Source organism: Lotus japonicus, chromosome 4 (genome assembly GCF_012489685.1).
Source record: "Lotus japonicus ecotype B-129 chromosome 4, LjGifu_v1.2".
NCBI classification, from domain to species: domain Eukaryota; kingdom Viridiplantae; phylum Streptophyta; class Magnoliopsida; order Fabales; family Fabaceae; genus Lotus; species Lotus japonicus.
Genome location: NC_080044.1, coordinates 75,887,121 through 75,904,785, shown reverse-complemented (window position 1 = coordinate 75,904,785; position 17,665 = coordinate 75,887,121). Strand labels below are relative to the sequence as shown.

The 17,665-nt window shown below is 32.5% G+C and overlaps 2 protein-coding genes across 3 annotated transcripts; one reads left to right on the top strand and one right to left on the bottom strand.

The window, feature by feature from the left end:
- Nucleotides 1-1,631: 1,631 nt before the first annotated feature.
- Nucleotides 1,632-6,112, top strand: LOC130714771 (geranylgeranyl transferase type-2 subunit beta 1). Of its 2 annotated transcripts, none has more exons than XM_057564716.1 (11): nt 1,632-1,811; nt 2,373-2,474; nt 2,846-2,915; nt 3,022-3,172; nt 3,265-3,381; nt 3,875-3,941; nt 4,036-4,184; nt 4,551-4,684; nt 4,776-4,874; nt 4,995-5,070; nt 5,931-6,112. In XM_057564716.1, exons 3-11 carry the CDS (start codon nt 2,862-2,864, stop codon nt 6,023-6,025), a joined length of 942 nt encoding a protein of 313 aa, XP_057420699.1. In that variant the 5' UTR covers nt 1,632-1,811; nt 2,373-2,474; nt 2,846-2,861; the 3' UTR covers nt 6,026-6,112. The 2 variants fall into 2 exon arrangements, with proteins under 2 accessions (XP_057420699.1, XP_057420700.1); XM_057564717.1 differs by having other exon boundaries at nt 1,638-1,811; nt 5,002-5,070.
- A 1,855-nt stretch (nt 6,113-7,967) lies between these two features.
- On the bottom strand, nt 7,968-9,192 carry LOC130714772 (uncharacterized). The gene is made up of 3 exons (XM_057564718.1): nt 9,058-9,192; nt 8,460-8,606; nt 7,968-8,330 (listed from the first exon to the last, which is right to left on the bottom strand). Exons 1-3 carry the CDS (start codon nt 9,133-9,135, stop codon nt 8,094-8,096), a joined length of 462 nt encoding a protein of 153 aa, XP_057420701.1. The 5' UTR covers nt 9,136-9,192; the 3' UTR covers nt 7,968-8,093.
- Nucleotides 9,193-17,665: the final 8,473 nt, after the last annotated feature.

Sequence of the window (17,665 nt, the reverse complement as noted above, 5' to 3'; positions counted from 1 at the left end):
AGCTATCAGCTAGCTTATAAGCTTTCAGCTAGCTTTTCAGCTTTCAGCTAGCTTATCAGCTAAACATGCCAAACATAGCCCATATATTATTGAAGCATTTAAGAATAATTTAAATTACTTCAAAAAAAAAGAATAATTTAAATTAAATAAATTACTATTTAAATTACAATCCAATTTAAAACTAAATCAAACATCAGCAATAAAATAAAATAAAATAATTCCAAAAAAAAAACCAATAGCATACTAAATCAAAAACTAAAACAAATCTTTCAAATAATGTTGATTGATATATTGCTTTTCAAAGAAAAATTGATTTTGATATATTACTATTTTGTGTTTGCTTTCTTTAACTTTTCAAGTGTACACTAACAAAAAAACCTATAAAGAAATGTGCTACCCCAAAGTAATGTTGGGCCTCTCGGCCCAGCCACCATACGCATACTAACTCTTAATCTTAACCTAATAGAACTTCGACCAAAAAAAAACCTCATAGGATGATCTAGAGAAACCAAGGGATTTGACAAAAAAAAAAAAGAGAAACCAAGGGAGATAGTGATGAGAGAAACAGACATAGAGAAGAAAGTGTAATGTCAAACTTTACCCTAAACTAAAATTTGGCTACAACTAAAGTATGCAAGAATTCTTTTCAAAAAATAAAAAGAATTCTTTTCAAAACGAATAAAAAATTACAAAATTGTGCTAAATTGATAATACACACTATTTACCTCCTTTTACATGATGTTGTTACTCCCTCTTTTTTGTGTGTATGTATCTAATGGCTTCAAGCAAATGCTCTCTCTCAATTGGCTTGATAATATGAAAATCCATCCCACTCTCTCTTGGAATTCTATCACTGAAAGCAGTTAATCCAATGATGGGAATGTGAACGCCAAACTTCTCCATCTTCCTTATTCTCCTTGTTGCTTCAAATCCATTCATCACCGGCATCTGACAATCCATTAAGATGTAATCATAAGGAGGATTACGAAACTTCCACCACCAGCAGCAGCATAGACCCTCTTCAACTAGCCTTACAGCTAGTTCGCCATTCTCACATTCATCAATGTTGGTCGCACCAAGGGAAATCAAAGTAGATAAGGCTTTCTTACGATACAATGCAGAGTCGTCAACAAGCAAGATTTTTTTGCCACTCAAGATTTTGATGATACATGATTCTTGTGTTTCTCCTTGATGAATTTGAGCCCTCCACATTTGTTCAACGCTTTCAATTGGAATCTGGGCTTTTATCATTTGACAATTGCAAGATTGAACTATATACAGGGAGAGAAGTAGCTTGTTTAAAATAAGGAAATTACATAATTACAGGAAACAAATCAAATCAAATCAAATACTAATAATTATATTATATACGATTACCATGATAATTATAATTGTAATATATATTATATACAATAATTATAGAGAATTTGTACGTTCTAAATAAAGAAATTAGTTAATTAGAGGAAACAAATCATATACTTGATTGTTTACTCGTTCATTTTTAAAAAAATCGCGAGGATGTTAGCGACGAAGTATAATCGGTCACTAACACTAGAAAGAAAGTAGCGACGGATTGTTTCCGTTGCTAAGACTTTGTAGTTTAAAATTAAACTAACGGTCTAACACTCTCAGCAAAAAAACCTTAACACTCTCAATTCTCTCTGATTCAACCCATTCACATCTGACATCTCATAGCCGTCGCCGTCGCCGTCGCCACCGCCGCCGCCGACGCTCCTTCTCCCGTTCCTCCTTCCATTCTCTCTGATTCAGTGATTGCTGTTTCCCTACCCTGTTCTGTTCTAGATTTTAAGGTGAATTTCAGAAACCCTAGTCACACTATATCTGAAATTGAATTCGTTGGCATGTTTGATTTAGGAGTGGTTTTGTTGGAACTTGGTAATTGTTTTCTTGTACAATGAATCATCGTCATTTGGCTGTGTTTTCTTCCTCTTATTTTGAGCTGCTGCATGAATCATGTGACTGAGGACAATTGTATCTGTGAAAATCATCATCTAACAACTATTTAAGGGGCAGTGTGATGCACTAGTGTGTGCATTTGATTTTATGTGCACTAGTGTGTGACTTTCTATAAGGCATGGTCTTAGCACTTGGAATGCAGAGAGTAGGATTCAGGTTTGCTTTCAAATTGTATGTTTACTAAGAAATTGTAGGACAAGAAATCCATTAGAGGCTTTGTAAAATGAGTTAGTTACATGATTTTTTTATGATACTTATTTATGCACTTGCTTATAACAGTAATTAAGATATCTTTGCATAATAACTTCCCTTATTACTTGAAATTAGTTGAACCAAATAACTTCCCCTATAACTTTCCCATACTTAACTTTTTGTTAATGTTTGGCTATATGTAGGAGGTTGGACACTTTCTAGCAGCATTTCCTACACAAGTAAAATCAAGCATTCCTTTCTTCTTACCAATCTTCGCGACTAGCAGCTTTGGTGTCATTACTCAGGTGAGATCACCTAATTTTTTCCATCCAGTCACTTTTATATTGAATCTGCAACAACTGTTTGATCTGTGAAATTATGATGTTTAAACTTTATTGGCTTGTGTGTTCTGCTTTTGTTGTAAATTACTCAAACCATCAAAGGTTTGTTTGTGTTTTCATCAGCTTTTAACTTCTATCTCAAAAGTGTGTGACACATGGAATTTACGATTTCTTATCCTTTTTAGTTTTTGTTTAGGTTTGGTTATTACTTTTGATCAGTGTTTGTTAGTTAATATATAATACTACTATGAAACCTAGTTTTACCAAGCAGAGCATTGTTTTATCAGTTTAATCCTTTGATTCTAATCATTTTGATTTTTTTTTTGTTGGTATAGATAATTTACTTGCAAGATGGAAGAGCTGGTTTCTGAGAAACATGTTCGATATATATTATCTGTTGAAAAGGTACATTCTTTCTGAGAAGATAAAGAAAAAGTCTCCTATTTTATCCTTAGATAAAAGTTGGGTGTCTTCAGTTTCTCTTCTCATCTTCATTTTCTTTGGTTTCCAGAGGAAAGATAATTTTGAATCTGTGGTGATGGAGCATCTAAGAATGAATGGGGCTTATTGGGGATTGACTGCTCTGGATCTGCTGGGAAAGCTTCACACTGTGGATGTTGATGAGGTTGTTTCATGGGTAATGAGTTGTCAGCATGAGTCAGGTTGTTTTTTTGTTCACACTGTGAGAACTAGAAATTAATTTAGACATTAGTTACTGAAGACAATTTATTTTCTTATATTTGTTGTTATGAAGGGGGATTTGCTGGAAATGTTGGACATGACCCGCACATCTTGTATACGCTTAGCGCGGTGCAGGTGTTGGCTCTCTTTAATAAGCTGGATGTTATTGATGTAGATAGGGTGACAAATTGTATCCTTTAACACATATATTGGCTGACTTTGAAGTTTCTCTAATCTACTTACAGTCTTACACTACACAAGTAATGTTTGAGACAGGAGAAGCTTTGTTATTTTTTAACGTTCTTTCCGAAATACTATCAACACACTCTCTTAACACATTATTTCCAACACACTAATATTTTGTTGAAATTCATGTAGGGACCATTAAATATGTGGATCTCACTCCCAATTTGATAGGCCGCACTCTCATTTTGGTTGGATTTACATGAATTTCAACCAATAGTGTTTGTTAAATAGTGTGTTGCTGGCATATCGGGAAGTGTAACTCTAGTTGGCCATCATACTTAATTACTTACTGTGATGTGCTTAAAAGTTGATTGTGCTGAATCTTAATTAGTTACCAAAATTATAATAGTGAAGATTTATAAAGCATTAGTATATCAGATTCTTTTCAAAAAAAAATTAAGTATATCAGATCTTGTGTTTCTTAATATTTATGTTAGATATTGTCAGCCTCCAAAATGAAGATGGATCCTTTTCAGGGGATATGTGGGGTGAAGTTGATACACGGTATGTTTCTTAATATCTTTTGTTTTTCTTCTCATTATTGAGCATGCATGAGTTCACTGTATTTTTGGCTAAAATTCACTAACTTCTTTCTTAGGTTCTCATATATTGCTGTTTGTTGTCTATCGATATTACGTTGCTTGGATAAAATCAATGTGGAGAAGGCTGTGAAGTATATTATAAGTTGCAAAAACATGGATGGTGGTTTTGGTTGCACACCTGGTGGGGAATCTCATGCTGGACAAAGTATGTGATATATTTCATGACCTTTACGTCAATAATACTTTCGCTATGTTACTAAATGTGTCTACTTTTGTCTGTTTTGGGTGCACGAAATTTACCCATGTCAGGTCTGTATTTATACTAGTTTAAATCAAGCCTACGTTGAACTTGTTAACTATATCAAAACCTTTATTGGAATTATTGGATCCATTGTAGTGTATTTAGTGTTCAAAGAATGCATATAGAACCGTTTTTTTAATCAGTGAATGCTTGATTCCATAAGTGTGCTTTGGTTTTTTTATTTTCTGAATTACAAATGAAAGAACGAAATGAGCTGTAGACTTGTCGTTTAGAAGCATCAGTGAAAGATATTGTTTTTCCTATTGTCAGTTTTTTGTTGTGTGGGGGCGCTTGCTATAACGGGGTCACTAGATCTTGTAGACAAGGACCTACTCGGTTGGTGGTTATGTGAGCGACAAGTTAAATCTGGAGGTCTGAATGGGCGTCCTGAGAAGCTCCCTGATGTGAGTAATTCTTTTCAAATTTAGATTGAGTGCTTTAAAGTTTAAATGGTTGTTTTTCTCATTTTTTTTACTAGCTTTTGGATCATCTCAGGTGTGCTACTCATGGTGGGTTCTTTCTAGCCTGATCATGATTGATAGGGTTCATTGGATCAGTAAGGAGAAACTTATAAAGTTCATCTTAGACTGCCAGGTTAGTTAGTTGAATGCCTCTTATGTGTCCATAGATCAGCATGTTCTTAGTTCTTCTTTTCAGGTATTAACTGTTGTGAGGTTAGTATTTCTGAAATATCTTGTATGTTGAAATTTTAAGGACACAGAGAATGGAGGAATTTCAGACAGGCCAGATGATGCTGTGGATGTCTTTCATACTTACTTTGGGGTGGCTGGTATGATTAACTCCACATTTTTTCCTTTTTGTTTCATTTGTTCTTGATTTGGTTGTGCTAAAATCTTGTCATCCAGGGTTCTTAGGGATGGTTTCAAGGGGTAGGGCAGGCCTTCAAAATATTTTTATTGTTGTATGAAGTTTTTTTGATACTAGACCTGTCTCCTTATTTTTAGCATGAGTCCTTTACTATTAATATGACTTGCATACTGATTGAGAATCAATCAACTCTGACTTGGTCCCAAGGGCAAATTACCAGTTACCCATGAAAACACTAGAATCGGAAACACAAAAAATATAATGCTAATAATGTAGCAATGAGAAACGCACACAATGGGTAAGAAGAAATTGTATTGCTACAATATCTGATTTCAATCCCATTAAGGTAAATAAGTTCCATGTTAGGGGATGGGCTCCTCTACAGTGAGGGTAAAGTAAGTCATCACAACCATTGATTTGTTGTATTGACTTTTCAAAATAAGTTATCACTAATAATGGTTGTGATGACTCACTTTACTCTCTAAAGTGACCTCTACTTTAGAGGAGCCAAATCCAAACTAGCATAGCATGTGTGTGCATTTTAGTTTTTGACAGCTTCATGGAGGATTTGAGGTAGAGTTAAACTCTTTTCCCCACTTTTTACCCTTTGATATTTTGTTGTTTTTAAGGCGGCATCTAATTCGATTATTGATGTAGCATTCTCTTTAACTTTCATGGTTTAACCTTTATTTTATATAGTAAAATAAAAATTCTTTCAGCCTCCCCCTTTAATGATCTTGGGATCTGTCATGGGAACCACCCACTTTTCCCTTTCTCATGCATTGAGATTACCTGCTGAAGTTGTTTTGTTTTATCTTGCAGGACTTTCACTTCTTGAATATCCTGGATTGAAACCGATAGATCCAGCTTATGCTTTACCTGTTGATGTAGTAAATCGAATCTTCATTAGTAAGTAAGGACACAAAATTCAACAACACCTATCCATAACAAAGTCTGGAGTTTAGACTCATTCTCTATAAAAAAAGCTATTGTGTTTCTTTTAATATTTTGTTTAGTAGTTATTAATATTTTATTAATTTAAAAAAGGGCTAAATGGAAATTGAACTTAAGTTTTATATTTAAATGATATATTTAATAATAGGGGTAATTTTTGTCAAATTGTAAATTGGTTCTATCATATTGTCACGAAGAGCACCGCATTATATCAAAAATTGAATATATTTCTACAATGAAGCATTTCCATTCCTAGTAAAGGTTTTTTTTTTTCTTGTTTAAATCGGCGTTAGTAACTTACCAACGACTATGATCGTTGCTAAAATTACAAGGACCTTTTGGAATTTTTCAGTAAATATTACTAAGGAGCTTGATAACGATGGATTGTTGGCCGTTAGTAATTTCTCTTTACCGATGACTTTTAGGGCGTACGACGATTCTTGAATGTTGGTAATTCACGTTTTTCTTGCTGTCAATGTCATATCTATCAATTGCAGTTTTACTTTATAAATTATTATAGATTAAAGCGGTTTTAAATGTGATTTTTTAAAGAGAGGTCACATAAAATGTTAAACTATATTCATTCAGACATATCTTAAATTTTCTTTATTTGAGACTCATGTCTTGGATGTTGATGGAGTTTTTTTTTTTTGAAAATCTTGATGGAGTTTTTTTTTTTTTTTTTGAAAATGTTGGAGTTAAAAATGTTACTAAAAATGATCATTTGGAAGTTGATAAATAAATACAGGAGAGTGCTCCAAATGTTTAAAATTGTTTATGTAACATGATATGAGAGTGAGTTTTTTTTCATGTGGCAGCTCCATATCTGAACTTCAGATCTAATGTATTATTAAAATAAGACATGTGCAATGCGTGAGAACGTGAGCATATAATTATTTTGCAAGATTGTTGAGAGATTAGAAAATATACTATTAAGTATATCAATAATAATAATATTATTATTTTCATTTTCATAATTAATTAATTAGATAATCTACTATATATATTTTGAATAAGAAAATAAGTTGATTTATTATAAATTTATATTTACTTTCAATTTTTATTTAGTTATAATGGAAGTTACGTATAGAAAAGTGAAAGTAATGAAAATGAATTATAACTAAGTATATAAATTGATGCCTAAAGCCAAAAAAAAAAGGGGTGAAAATAGAGGAGCAGCACCCTCCTTTGTTACAACAACAATCTCGATTAATTTTAGCACATTGAGAAAGCAACAATGGGTAACCTATATAGAGAAGAAAAACAAATTATTATTAGCCCAAGAGGTTAAAAAGGGAAGAGGGGAAGTAATTCATTCAAACTCAATATAACATCATGAGTGCTGAAATGGCTGAGGCTCAAAAAGGGATCCTGGAGGGAGCCCGGTTTGCTAGTGTTCATGGTTTTCCTCTCCAACACATAACAATTGTGTTTGACTGATTTCATTTGAGGAAATTAATTACTTGTTATTGCAATTCAGTTTCTAATAAACATGGTTTCTTTTTTTCTTAATTTCTATCCATTATTAAAACATTACATAATGAAAAGGTAAAGAAAGTTTAACTAAATAAAAATGTTGTTGTGAAAAAAGAAATAATTCAACACAGAATGGAAGAAGTCTAAAAGAGGATCCTGAAAATGTATTTGAGGTACACAAGAGGCTGATGAACAAAATACAGCATATTTAATTCCATTTTGAAGTTCAAAAAAATTCCATTTTGAATCATATAATCACTTCTTTTCACATGAGATAATTAATTGATTTTAGTTGTCAAATTAGTTTCTGATTTTATAACCGAGTTCGATTTTAGTCCATTGGTAGAAAAATGACGTTTAGTGACGGTCATTTTTATAATTACTAATTATTTTTTACTACTACTACACGTCATTTTTCCGCCGAAGAACTAAAATAAAACTCGCTCACAATTAATAAACTAATTTGACAATTTACCATAATTAATTTATGGTTTCTCAAGAATCACTAATTACTGCAATTGTCAAACTCTTGTGAGGGAGTTTGACCACTTATTCCTATCCAATAGCTTTTAGAAGAGCTTCAGTAACATCTCTCACTTCTATAGTTTTATCCTCAGCCACAGCAATGGCTTCCAGAGAAAAACCATTTTCACATGAAACTCTGGCTTGCTCAACATTCATTGACATCTCTTCAAAAGCCTCTAAAATAGCCACCAGCTTGTCACTTCCTTTCTCCTCACATGTGATCCTCACTACAAAAGTTCCATCACTTATCTTCTCTACTTTCACATCCTGTTAAAATTTTCAAACATTAAACACATGATATACTTAACACATAAATCAATATGATTTTTTATTTTAACTTCTAAAGGCCTTGTTTATATGGTTGCCTCAAAGAAAAGGGTAGAAGAAAAACCACACCTTGTTCTCTTTGACATGGTTCAATCGGCTAGTGCACTCTCTTCTGGTGGCTAGAAGGTTTTCATACTCTCTTTTGATAGTTTCCAGTGCAAACTTCAGCTTGTATATTTGTAAAAGAGTGCTCTTGGCAGTGGAGGTTCTACTGGCCTTCAAAACAAACCATTCAGAAATTAGAACTTCACAGTGTATTCACTATTCAGTTATGTGGTTCAAATTATATCCTCATAATCACTTACGGGAAGAAGCTACAAAGTGTGGCTTCTGAACTGTATTTAAAATTGTGTACGACCGCCGATTCAAAAACGCTATTAGTGCTTAAAGAATTCAATGATTACGTGCATGTTTGGAAACTACTTTTTTCCAATTGATCCTAAAGGCAAAATAATTTTGGAGAGAAATTTCTCTATGTAGTTTGTGTTTTAGAATTGATATTGATTTTGAAAAAATAGACCTCGATTCTAAAATACTATGCAATTATTAAAAAAAAGGAGAACTTAAAAAGAGAAGTTGATTCAAACATGCCGCGTAGTTGTTAAATCGGGGAATGAAATAAAATTAGGGAGAGGAGTTAGCAATAGGAGAAGTTAGATTGCTTTACATGATTGGAGTTGATAAGGACTCGCAGAATGTGAAGTTTTCTGCGCAGTGATACCCTTTTCTGAACTTTGCAAGCCATGTCCTCTGTTTTTCTCTGTCTCTTGATCTCTTGTGAATGTTAAGATGTGAAGAGTACATAACCTCTGGCATGGTATTTATAGTTGGTGAAATGGAGTGTTGTGACTTGGACACTTTGCATTTTGAATTGATTAGAATGGGCCAATACTATTTTATGTCTGGTGTGGAGAATGTGAAATTTGGAAATGATGGGTTAATACCCTCCGTTCTCTATTATAAGTCATATTTTTTGAAAAAATTTTGTTACAAAATATAAGTCACTTTCTAATATCTAGGAAGCATTAAATAATTTTTTCCAAGTTCACCCTCATATTTAATATGAAAGAGATGATAAACTTTAGAAGTATTAACTTGGAGAGAGAAAATCATAGGAAAGTAAATAAGGGTAATCTAGGAAAGTAAATCATTTTTTTTACAAATTTATTACTAATAACTAATTTTCTTAATCTAAGAGAATTAGTTATTTGTGACTTATATATAGGAACGGAGGGAGTATTACCAAATCAAACAAATTCTTCCCTTGAAAATGATGAAATTTTTGAAAAAATCTTCCTTAATTTTCTCGTGAAATGTAAATATGTAATGGCTCATCATCTCTAACAAGAGGTATGTACCAAAAAAAAAAAATCTCTAACAAGAGGTCAAGTTTTCTTTTTAAAAATAAATAAATGCAGCATCACTAAAAATATATGAATAAGTTAGGGTATAATTTACGATATATACAAACAAAAATAGAGTTTATTATTTGATGGTAGGGTTATATTAGAATATTTTTCCTTGGAGATTGGACCGTGACAGTGGATATGCCATGCTAGCATGTCTACAATCATAGTAATGTTCAAGACAAAAACTTGTGCTTGGACTCATCGTAGTTAGTATCGCACGATACGTATCCCGATACGATACGAAAATTAACCAAACGATACGTATCCCATATATGTATTTTTTTGTGTTCGTATCGTGACCTGTATCGCACATATCGCATGAGTATCGCACGATACGTATCCCGATACGATACAAAAACAGTTTTTCAAATGCCGTTTCATCTTACTCCCCTAGAAAAATTAGGGAGTGGGCATTTAATTTCATTAAAAATTAGTAAATTGCTCTAAAAAGTGATATTTTTTTTATTCTTTCACCCTTTCACGTTCAACTTCACTTCAGCAGCCCTTTCATGTTTCACGTTCAACTTCAGCAGCCCTTTAATGGCTTGGAATTAGGGAGTGGGCATTTAATTTCATCTCTTTGATGTTTAGTACTTTAGTTTGGCTTATGGCTTGGAATTAGGTTGAACTTGAACTTTGTGAGACTATTTTTCTACTTATGACTTGGATCTTTGATTATTTTGAACTATATTTAGATGATATATTAGTATATTATTTAATTTATGACTTAATTTTTTTTGTGTCCGTATCTTACGATACACGTTACGATACGATACGCGACACAGAATTAGGATCTAACGATACACGATACGTATCTCGATTTGACTACCTTGCTTGGACTTAATTCCTACTTTCCTAGTACCACCTAATGGTTACTATATAATATGTCAGAAATGATTTATGACCTTTTGTAGAATGTGACATTCAGTCGGCATATATAGGCTATTGTGGTAAAAATAAGGCTATAGTGGTAAAAATAAAATCATAATTAATGTGTAAAACTAAAAAAAAAAATGTTATAGGAAATTAATTTGCAAAATGTACTTTATTTCGGGAACTAAGTTTCAGAATGTATTATTTAAAACTATATTTTTTATTTTAGTTTCCGAAATGTATTTTAAAAAAAATTCTAGGAATTTGTTTTGGGTAGCTATGTTTTGTGCATATTATTGATAGTTGAAAAAACACAAGAAAACTGTTTGATTACAGTTTTTAAAAATTAGTATATGTTTTTAAAAACTGAAAATTTTAAGAATTTGTTTGGTTTCAAAACTATTTTCTAAACTGTTCTGTTTCAGTTTTTAATTTTCATATTACAATTATTTTAATGTTGGAAAAATTTAATTCAAACAATTTTTTTCTTAAAAACCAGTTTTTGATAACAGTTTTAAAAAACAAAAACTGCAATCAAACCGGCACTTGTCTATAGAATGTCGATCTCATCATAGTTCACCAATAATATATATAGCCCAAAGCCATAACTAAAGTTTTAGAAGAATGGACCAAATGCTAAAAAATGTTACTATATTTAGTGTATATTTAAATTTTTGTTCAACTGAACATATTCAATTTGATGAGTCAAAATCTTCCTTCACTTATCTATGTTAAATTTAACGTAATAAATTTTTAATTGTCATTGATATTTTGAGATACATGATATCATGTTGTGTTTGACCAACGTCAAATCAAACATACATTCAAGTGACATTTTTCCAATATATACCTACAATATTGTTGCAAAAAAGAACCTCTCTAGAGTATAGTCAAGACTTCTCAACATGGCAAAAAGTTATTGCTGCTAGCTAGAGAAGATGAAAGAATAAGGATATGTAGACATTCGCTTATTTCAGACATACTTGCATTCAACACATTATTTTGTGGAAGTTTTTAACCGTTACAAACTATGTTACATTTCACATTCTTATTAATGTGTCAATCTAACCTGTTAAACTATAGCATTAACTATAAGCAACCGACTCTACCTATTAGCTTCAATTCATTTAATGTCCACCCTAATGTTGTCGCTACCTAAATCAGCTATAGCATCGAGTTTTAACTTGTTAGTATTGACTTTTGACTTATGCTAATACGCGCAAATTTTTAGTATTAGGGTTCGAATTCACATAGATCAAAACAAGCAGAGAAAAAAAAAAGTGAATGATACTAATTGATACATGTAGCTAGTAGATCCATCAAGAGACTGTTAAAAATTTGCATGGGAAAGGATGTGGGAAGAATAAACCAATGGGAAAAGAAAAGAGAGGGTTGTCTCAATCAGGAATAGTATCGGTGACTGAGTACAGTCAGGGTCATCTGCCAATGACACATATGCGTACATGTATATCAGTCCTTCACAGCCTTCACGGGTCTCTGTTTCTCTCTCTCTGCCTTCCATAAATTGCATTTGCATCCCATGCCAAACCTTCACTAGCTAGTGGCCACAGTTGTATCACATGCACTGACACTTCCTCTGTTTTATTCTTTATATCGTTTCCTCTTTCGACTTAATCAGATTCTCTAGCTTGTACCTACTTCAATTAATTCCTAAAGTATAAATAAATCAAAGATAACAAATAGGAGTAGTATATAACAGCTTCACTCTATATTATTTGCTTTGCAATAAAGAATGGCAAATCAATGCATGTTGCACAGCTACATTCACCCCACATTGTTTAGTGCATGCTTAGATATAATTTAGGTCCGTTTGATCTTGGTGGTCCACCACGGTGTGTATGATTTAGACCACAACAATAAGAATTGGTAATTGAGAGATAAGTGTAAAAGACACTCACGATCTTCAAGTCTACAATAAGTTAGATAGAGAATTTTTTAAATCTAGGAGAGCAACATAAAAATAATAATATGAGTTATACTTTTTTACAATATGGTCAAACTTTTTTACAATTTAAAGGTTGAAGTGAACTGTGATGAGAGTGTTCGACCTTCTCTTATTATCAATTTTACCAACTTAATTAGTTTTATGTTAGTTGGTTTAGAAAGTGAAAGTTTTGAATTTGATTGTCTTGACAATCACTTGCATGGTTGCATAATCAATTGGGTAAATTAAAGTAAGACAACCATGAGTCATGTAGTTATTAAAGTCCACAAAAACAAATTATCTCACAAACTATTAGCTATCTTAATTAGGATCAATTTCTCTTTTACCGGAATCAATTCTAAAACACATAAATTGTTATTTCAGAAAAAGAATTAGGAGTGCCTCTAATCTTGTGTGGTGATGTAAGTTGAGTGCATGTTGGTGCAAGGAATGTCCACAAAACAACTGTTCATTATGTGCAGGTTACTTTGACCTGAATCTCATGGAGAAGAAAAGCAAATCACGAGATTAAAATGAGGTGGTTACCTTCAATCCATGCTGAGTATTGAGAATCAAACTAAGGGTTCGTGAAATGCGACGCGATGAGCCTTCTAAATTTTAAATTCGTATTTATCATTCTGCGGCGCTTGTCCAAACCGCTGCGAAATGATCTGCCTCCAAAAACATACACCTCCAATTGGCCTATATTTGCACGCAATTTGCAGCAGTTCGATAAACCACTGTTAAAACGCCAGAAAGTAACATATTACAGCGGTATCACTGGACCGCCACATATTGTCTTTACCTAATCAAATGTTGCGAACTTAAAAAATATTTAAACATTCGCTAAAGATATCATTGATAATTTAGGATTAATTAATTATTCAGTCTCAAATTATTAAGGAATGGAACTGTCTGCCTTATTTTGTTTGAGACATGTTTTGCTAAGCTGGAGATAAACTGAACGGATAACGAAGGGGTTTAATGTGTGTATATATATATATATATATATATATATATATATATATATATATATGATACTATGTATATCTATATATAATATACATAAACACCAAGTTGAAGGAAGCCGTTTGGAATAGACAGCGTGATTGGCTGTCATTCTTTAAAGGTAGAAAGTGACAAATATATGGCACTTAATCTGCATAAAAGGGAATTGAAAGGACTTGTCCACTACTAAGTTATCTCATTCTTGCACAGGCAAGCACTACAGCTATAGGGCAAAAAGAAGTTTTGGATTTTAGTAGTTGCATGTCTCCTTAAATTGCTCTTATTAGCCTTGTTTTGTTGTATGCACTAATTTCTTCTTTTTTGAAGCGGCCACTACTGGCTATGTTCATGAGGACTACTTTATTGTCTTCTTATTTTCTCCTGTTTCAATGATAAAAAGTTCATCGTTCCATTGGTTTTACTTGTCCATTTGTGATTGACATGTCTCTCTATCAATTGGAAAAAAAGATGTTTTATTTGTATCTATTCATTGGCTTCTAGCATAAAACCTCTGTGCTTCCCATCTGCTTATCCTCTATGGAATCGAGACTCAGTCACATGCTCAATATAAGGGGGGATGGGGGGGGAGGGTGTTTTTTGTACAGCAAAACATGTCTATGGGCTAACATGATCATGTATTGGGTTTGTGCTTCGAGGAAAAGGAGATAAAACACAAAATAATTGGGAAATAATAGATTACTAATATATAAAATTGCTTTAGAATTTTGATATGTGAAAGTGCTGAGAGGTGGCATTTAATTTTGAACTATTTATGCAAAATCTAACATGATCATTTTATTGGATTGAATGAAAGGAAGAGATGTAACCCTAGTTACTATATATTAAGTTGGAGACGGTTGGGGTTAATTGTAATGACAGAACAAGTTTCACACCTCCATTATACTAAATGAAAAAAGGAGGAGGTCAAGGAAACTCTTGGAGATATCATACATTGTCTAGCCCGATGAAGGCAGAAAGAAGTCAAGGTTATATAATGGCTTATGTTCTTTGTTTCAAGACGTAATAACACAAAAAAACACATTCATTTTATATTTGTGTGTTTTCTTTTTCTCTTATATTCTTTGATGGTGCATTAGAGTTTTGAGGTGGTTGAGAGTTAAGTCCATGTATTGTAAGTTTTTTTACATAGTACTTATACTTGATTTGACAAATACCATAATATTTCTCCAATTTTGAAAATTTACACGTTATATTTTGCATTTTAATTGTGTGCTCTTGGTGCTTTTAATTTCTCTATAGTTTTCCAACAATTTTAATTAATGTCATAAATTTAAATAATCTATCAGGTCATATCTGAAGAAAAAAAAATACCTCAACTTTTTTAAGTAGTTCAAACTTATTTATGCAAAATCTAACATCCTCTAAGCCTATTCTCACCGCTAGTGGTCTAGTAAGAGAAGCTGCAAAAAGGTGTATGGGAGACATACTGCAAGAAGGGTGTGTGCCTGTGTGGGTTGTGTTTTTTTCTATCAAGAGTATATTAAAAATTAAAATTTTCTACTAAAATGGGTGTGTGAAATGTAACCAAAAAAAAATAATGGGTGTGTGAAGAGAATTGTTGGAGTATGTAAGAAAAGGGGTACCATCCCTTTTTGCTGCCGTATACACTTTCGCCCAACAGCAGTCCAGTTTCGAAGCAGGCTAAAGCTCTTTAATAGCATGGGCCTTAATCAGTCCAAGCCCATGTAATTACACTAGCTGCCCAATAAACATAAATTTGGAGAAACAAATATATTCTGACAAAAAATAAAAATATATATTCAATTAATGAAATACATTCAATTATATTTAACGGTAAAGCGTTTCAAATATATTCATTTAATGAAAAATAAATTTCAATTTCACCAAAGGATGGTTCAAAAGCATATAGGAATAAAACCATATTGAAGGACACATATAAATGCAAAACGCTAGATGATGGTATCGTTCCATAGGATATGCCGAACCTAGCAAGCAATAAATAACGCTCCCAAGTTCCATTCCTCTGCAGTACAGAGTGTGGGTGTTTTGTTTTATAATTGCAGGGTGTATATTACAGGGCGAGTTTCTCCATTGGCAAATAACGACTGTGATATGTGTCTCTCATACCAACATCACAGTGTGCAATTTGCCAAAGGAGATTTGCCCAGCAATTCTCTTGCAACAATAGCCACTTCGAATGAAATAAATGCATGGCATTTTTATGTTTCTTAGTCACACACATATATTCAAAAGCATGCATGAAACAATTATCCTTCCCTTGTCAAATCATTTCCCCTTCTATTTTCATGGTGTTTTCACATTTATAGTATACTTTTTAACCAAATTTACCAATGTAGTATATTTTTTTTTTAATTATCAAACAGGTGTAAATCGCCCCTCTATCTACATGGCGTTACCAATTTTTTATTTTTTATTTTTAACTTTATTGTTTTGCGACCGAAAATTCTGTTACAAAGTCCTTGTGCAGGTGACTTTCTTTATTTGCGACGGAAAATTCCGTGAATAAATATTCCATCACTCACTGGTTTGCGACGGAATTGTCTCTCTCAAAACTCTGTCGCCAACTCAGTTTTCAAGTTTAATAATTTACAAATATTTTGTGACAGATTAAACCTCTGTCGCTAATTATTTTGCGACGGAAGACTTCCCACTTCACTTTCCGTCACTGATGGTGATTTATTTTGCACTAGGATTTTGTGACGAAATATTTCGTCGCAAAAGGAGAGTAAAATTTACAAAAAATAAAGTGGTATCACCATTGACAGTGAAGATTTTATATATTAAAAAATGTATCGCCACTTATAAGAAAAAGTTTTTTTTAGACACATAATAAGCAAAAGTTATATTATATATTAGTAAATATGATTAGAACGTGTAATATAAATAAATAAAAAACCTATTTTCCTTCATTATATATAGTTGCTCTATTTTCAACATGATTATGACGAGCGCATAATCCAAATTCTTTGCGCTGCTTCTAGTTTCAGCGTAAACAACTTTTGATTCAATTAATAATTTGCTATTCACTTCTTCAAATCAAATCAAATCTCATGTATAAGCACTAGAGAATATGCCGTAGTATATATATGTACCAGCAGCAATAAGCAACGTGCTGTTCTTGTTCACTTTAATTTCTACGTACTCAAGGTCTTTCCCTAAAAAACGATTCTTTTTTTATATTCAGGTATCCGCAACTAATAACAATGATTAATCCTCTGTTACGGAGGCTCGCACTAAGCAAGCGGGAAATAATTAACCACGAAATTAATGTCTTCCATTCTCATATATAGACAAGGATTGAACTTCTAATCTCATAATTAAGAGATGATATGTGCTATAAGGATCACCATACACGAAGTGACGTTAAAAAACAAGTTCTTTACGAATGTGCTAATGCACAAAATCTAGAACCATATATTCTTATGGTAGCACAAGTATTTTTAATTTGTATATATAGGAATAGGCCCAAGATAGCTGTTATTAGATCCCAAATATATGAAGAATTATATTTAATATTTTTCATGCATTTTAGGATGGTATACATTTTTTTTAATAGGCATATATAGGATGGTATACATGATCACTATTAATCATATTTAAGGGATTTTTACTCTAAATAAATTGTATTGATGTTATTCTACTCTTTGTGAATGCACACTCGTCTCTGTTATCTTAGAAAACCAAAGAATGGTACCGTCCTCAATTTGCTCCAATAGTCTGACGAGGAGAGGGACAATAATGTTATCTTCACACCTTATTTTTAATACACCTTATTTTCACTTATTTTTATTTCTATCTCTCTCCTCTTATTATTTTTCACATCTCATGCTTTCTCTCACACATTTTCTTTTCTTTCTATCTCTCTCATCTTTCCACCTCAAAGAGAGGTGTGAAGCGAACATTATTCAGAAATGGAGAAAGGGGGCTAAGGCGAACAAGTTTCACTTCAAATTAAAGCAGATGAATCGAATGGTGGAGTTTTTCCAAAGGCTTATTGGTTGGACAACTCGAAGCGCTAACAATGACGAAATGGAAAA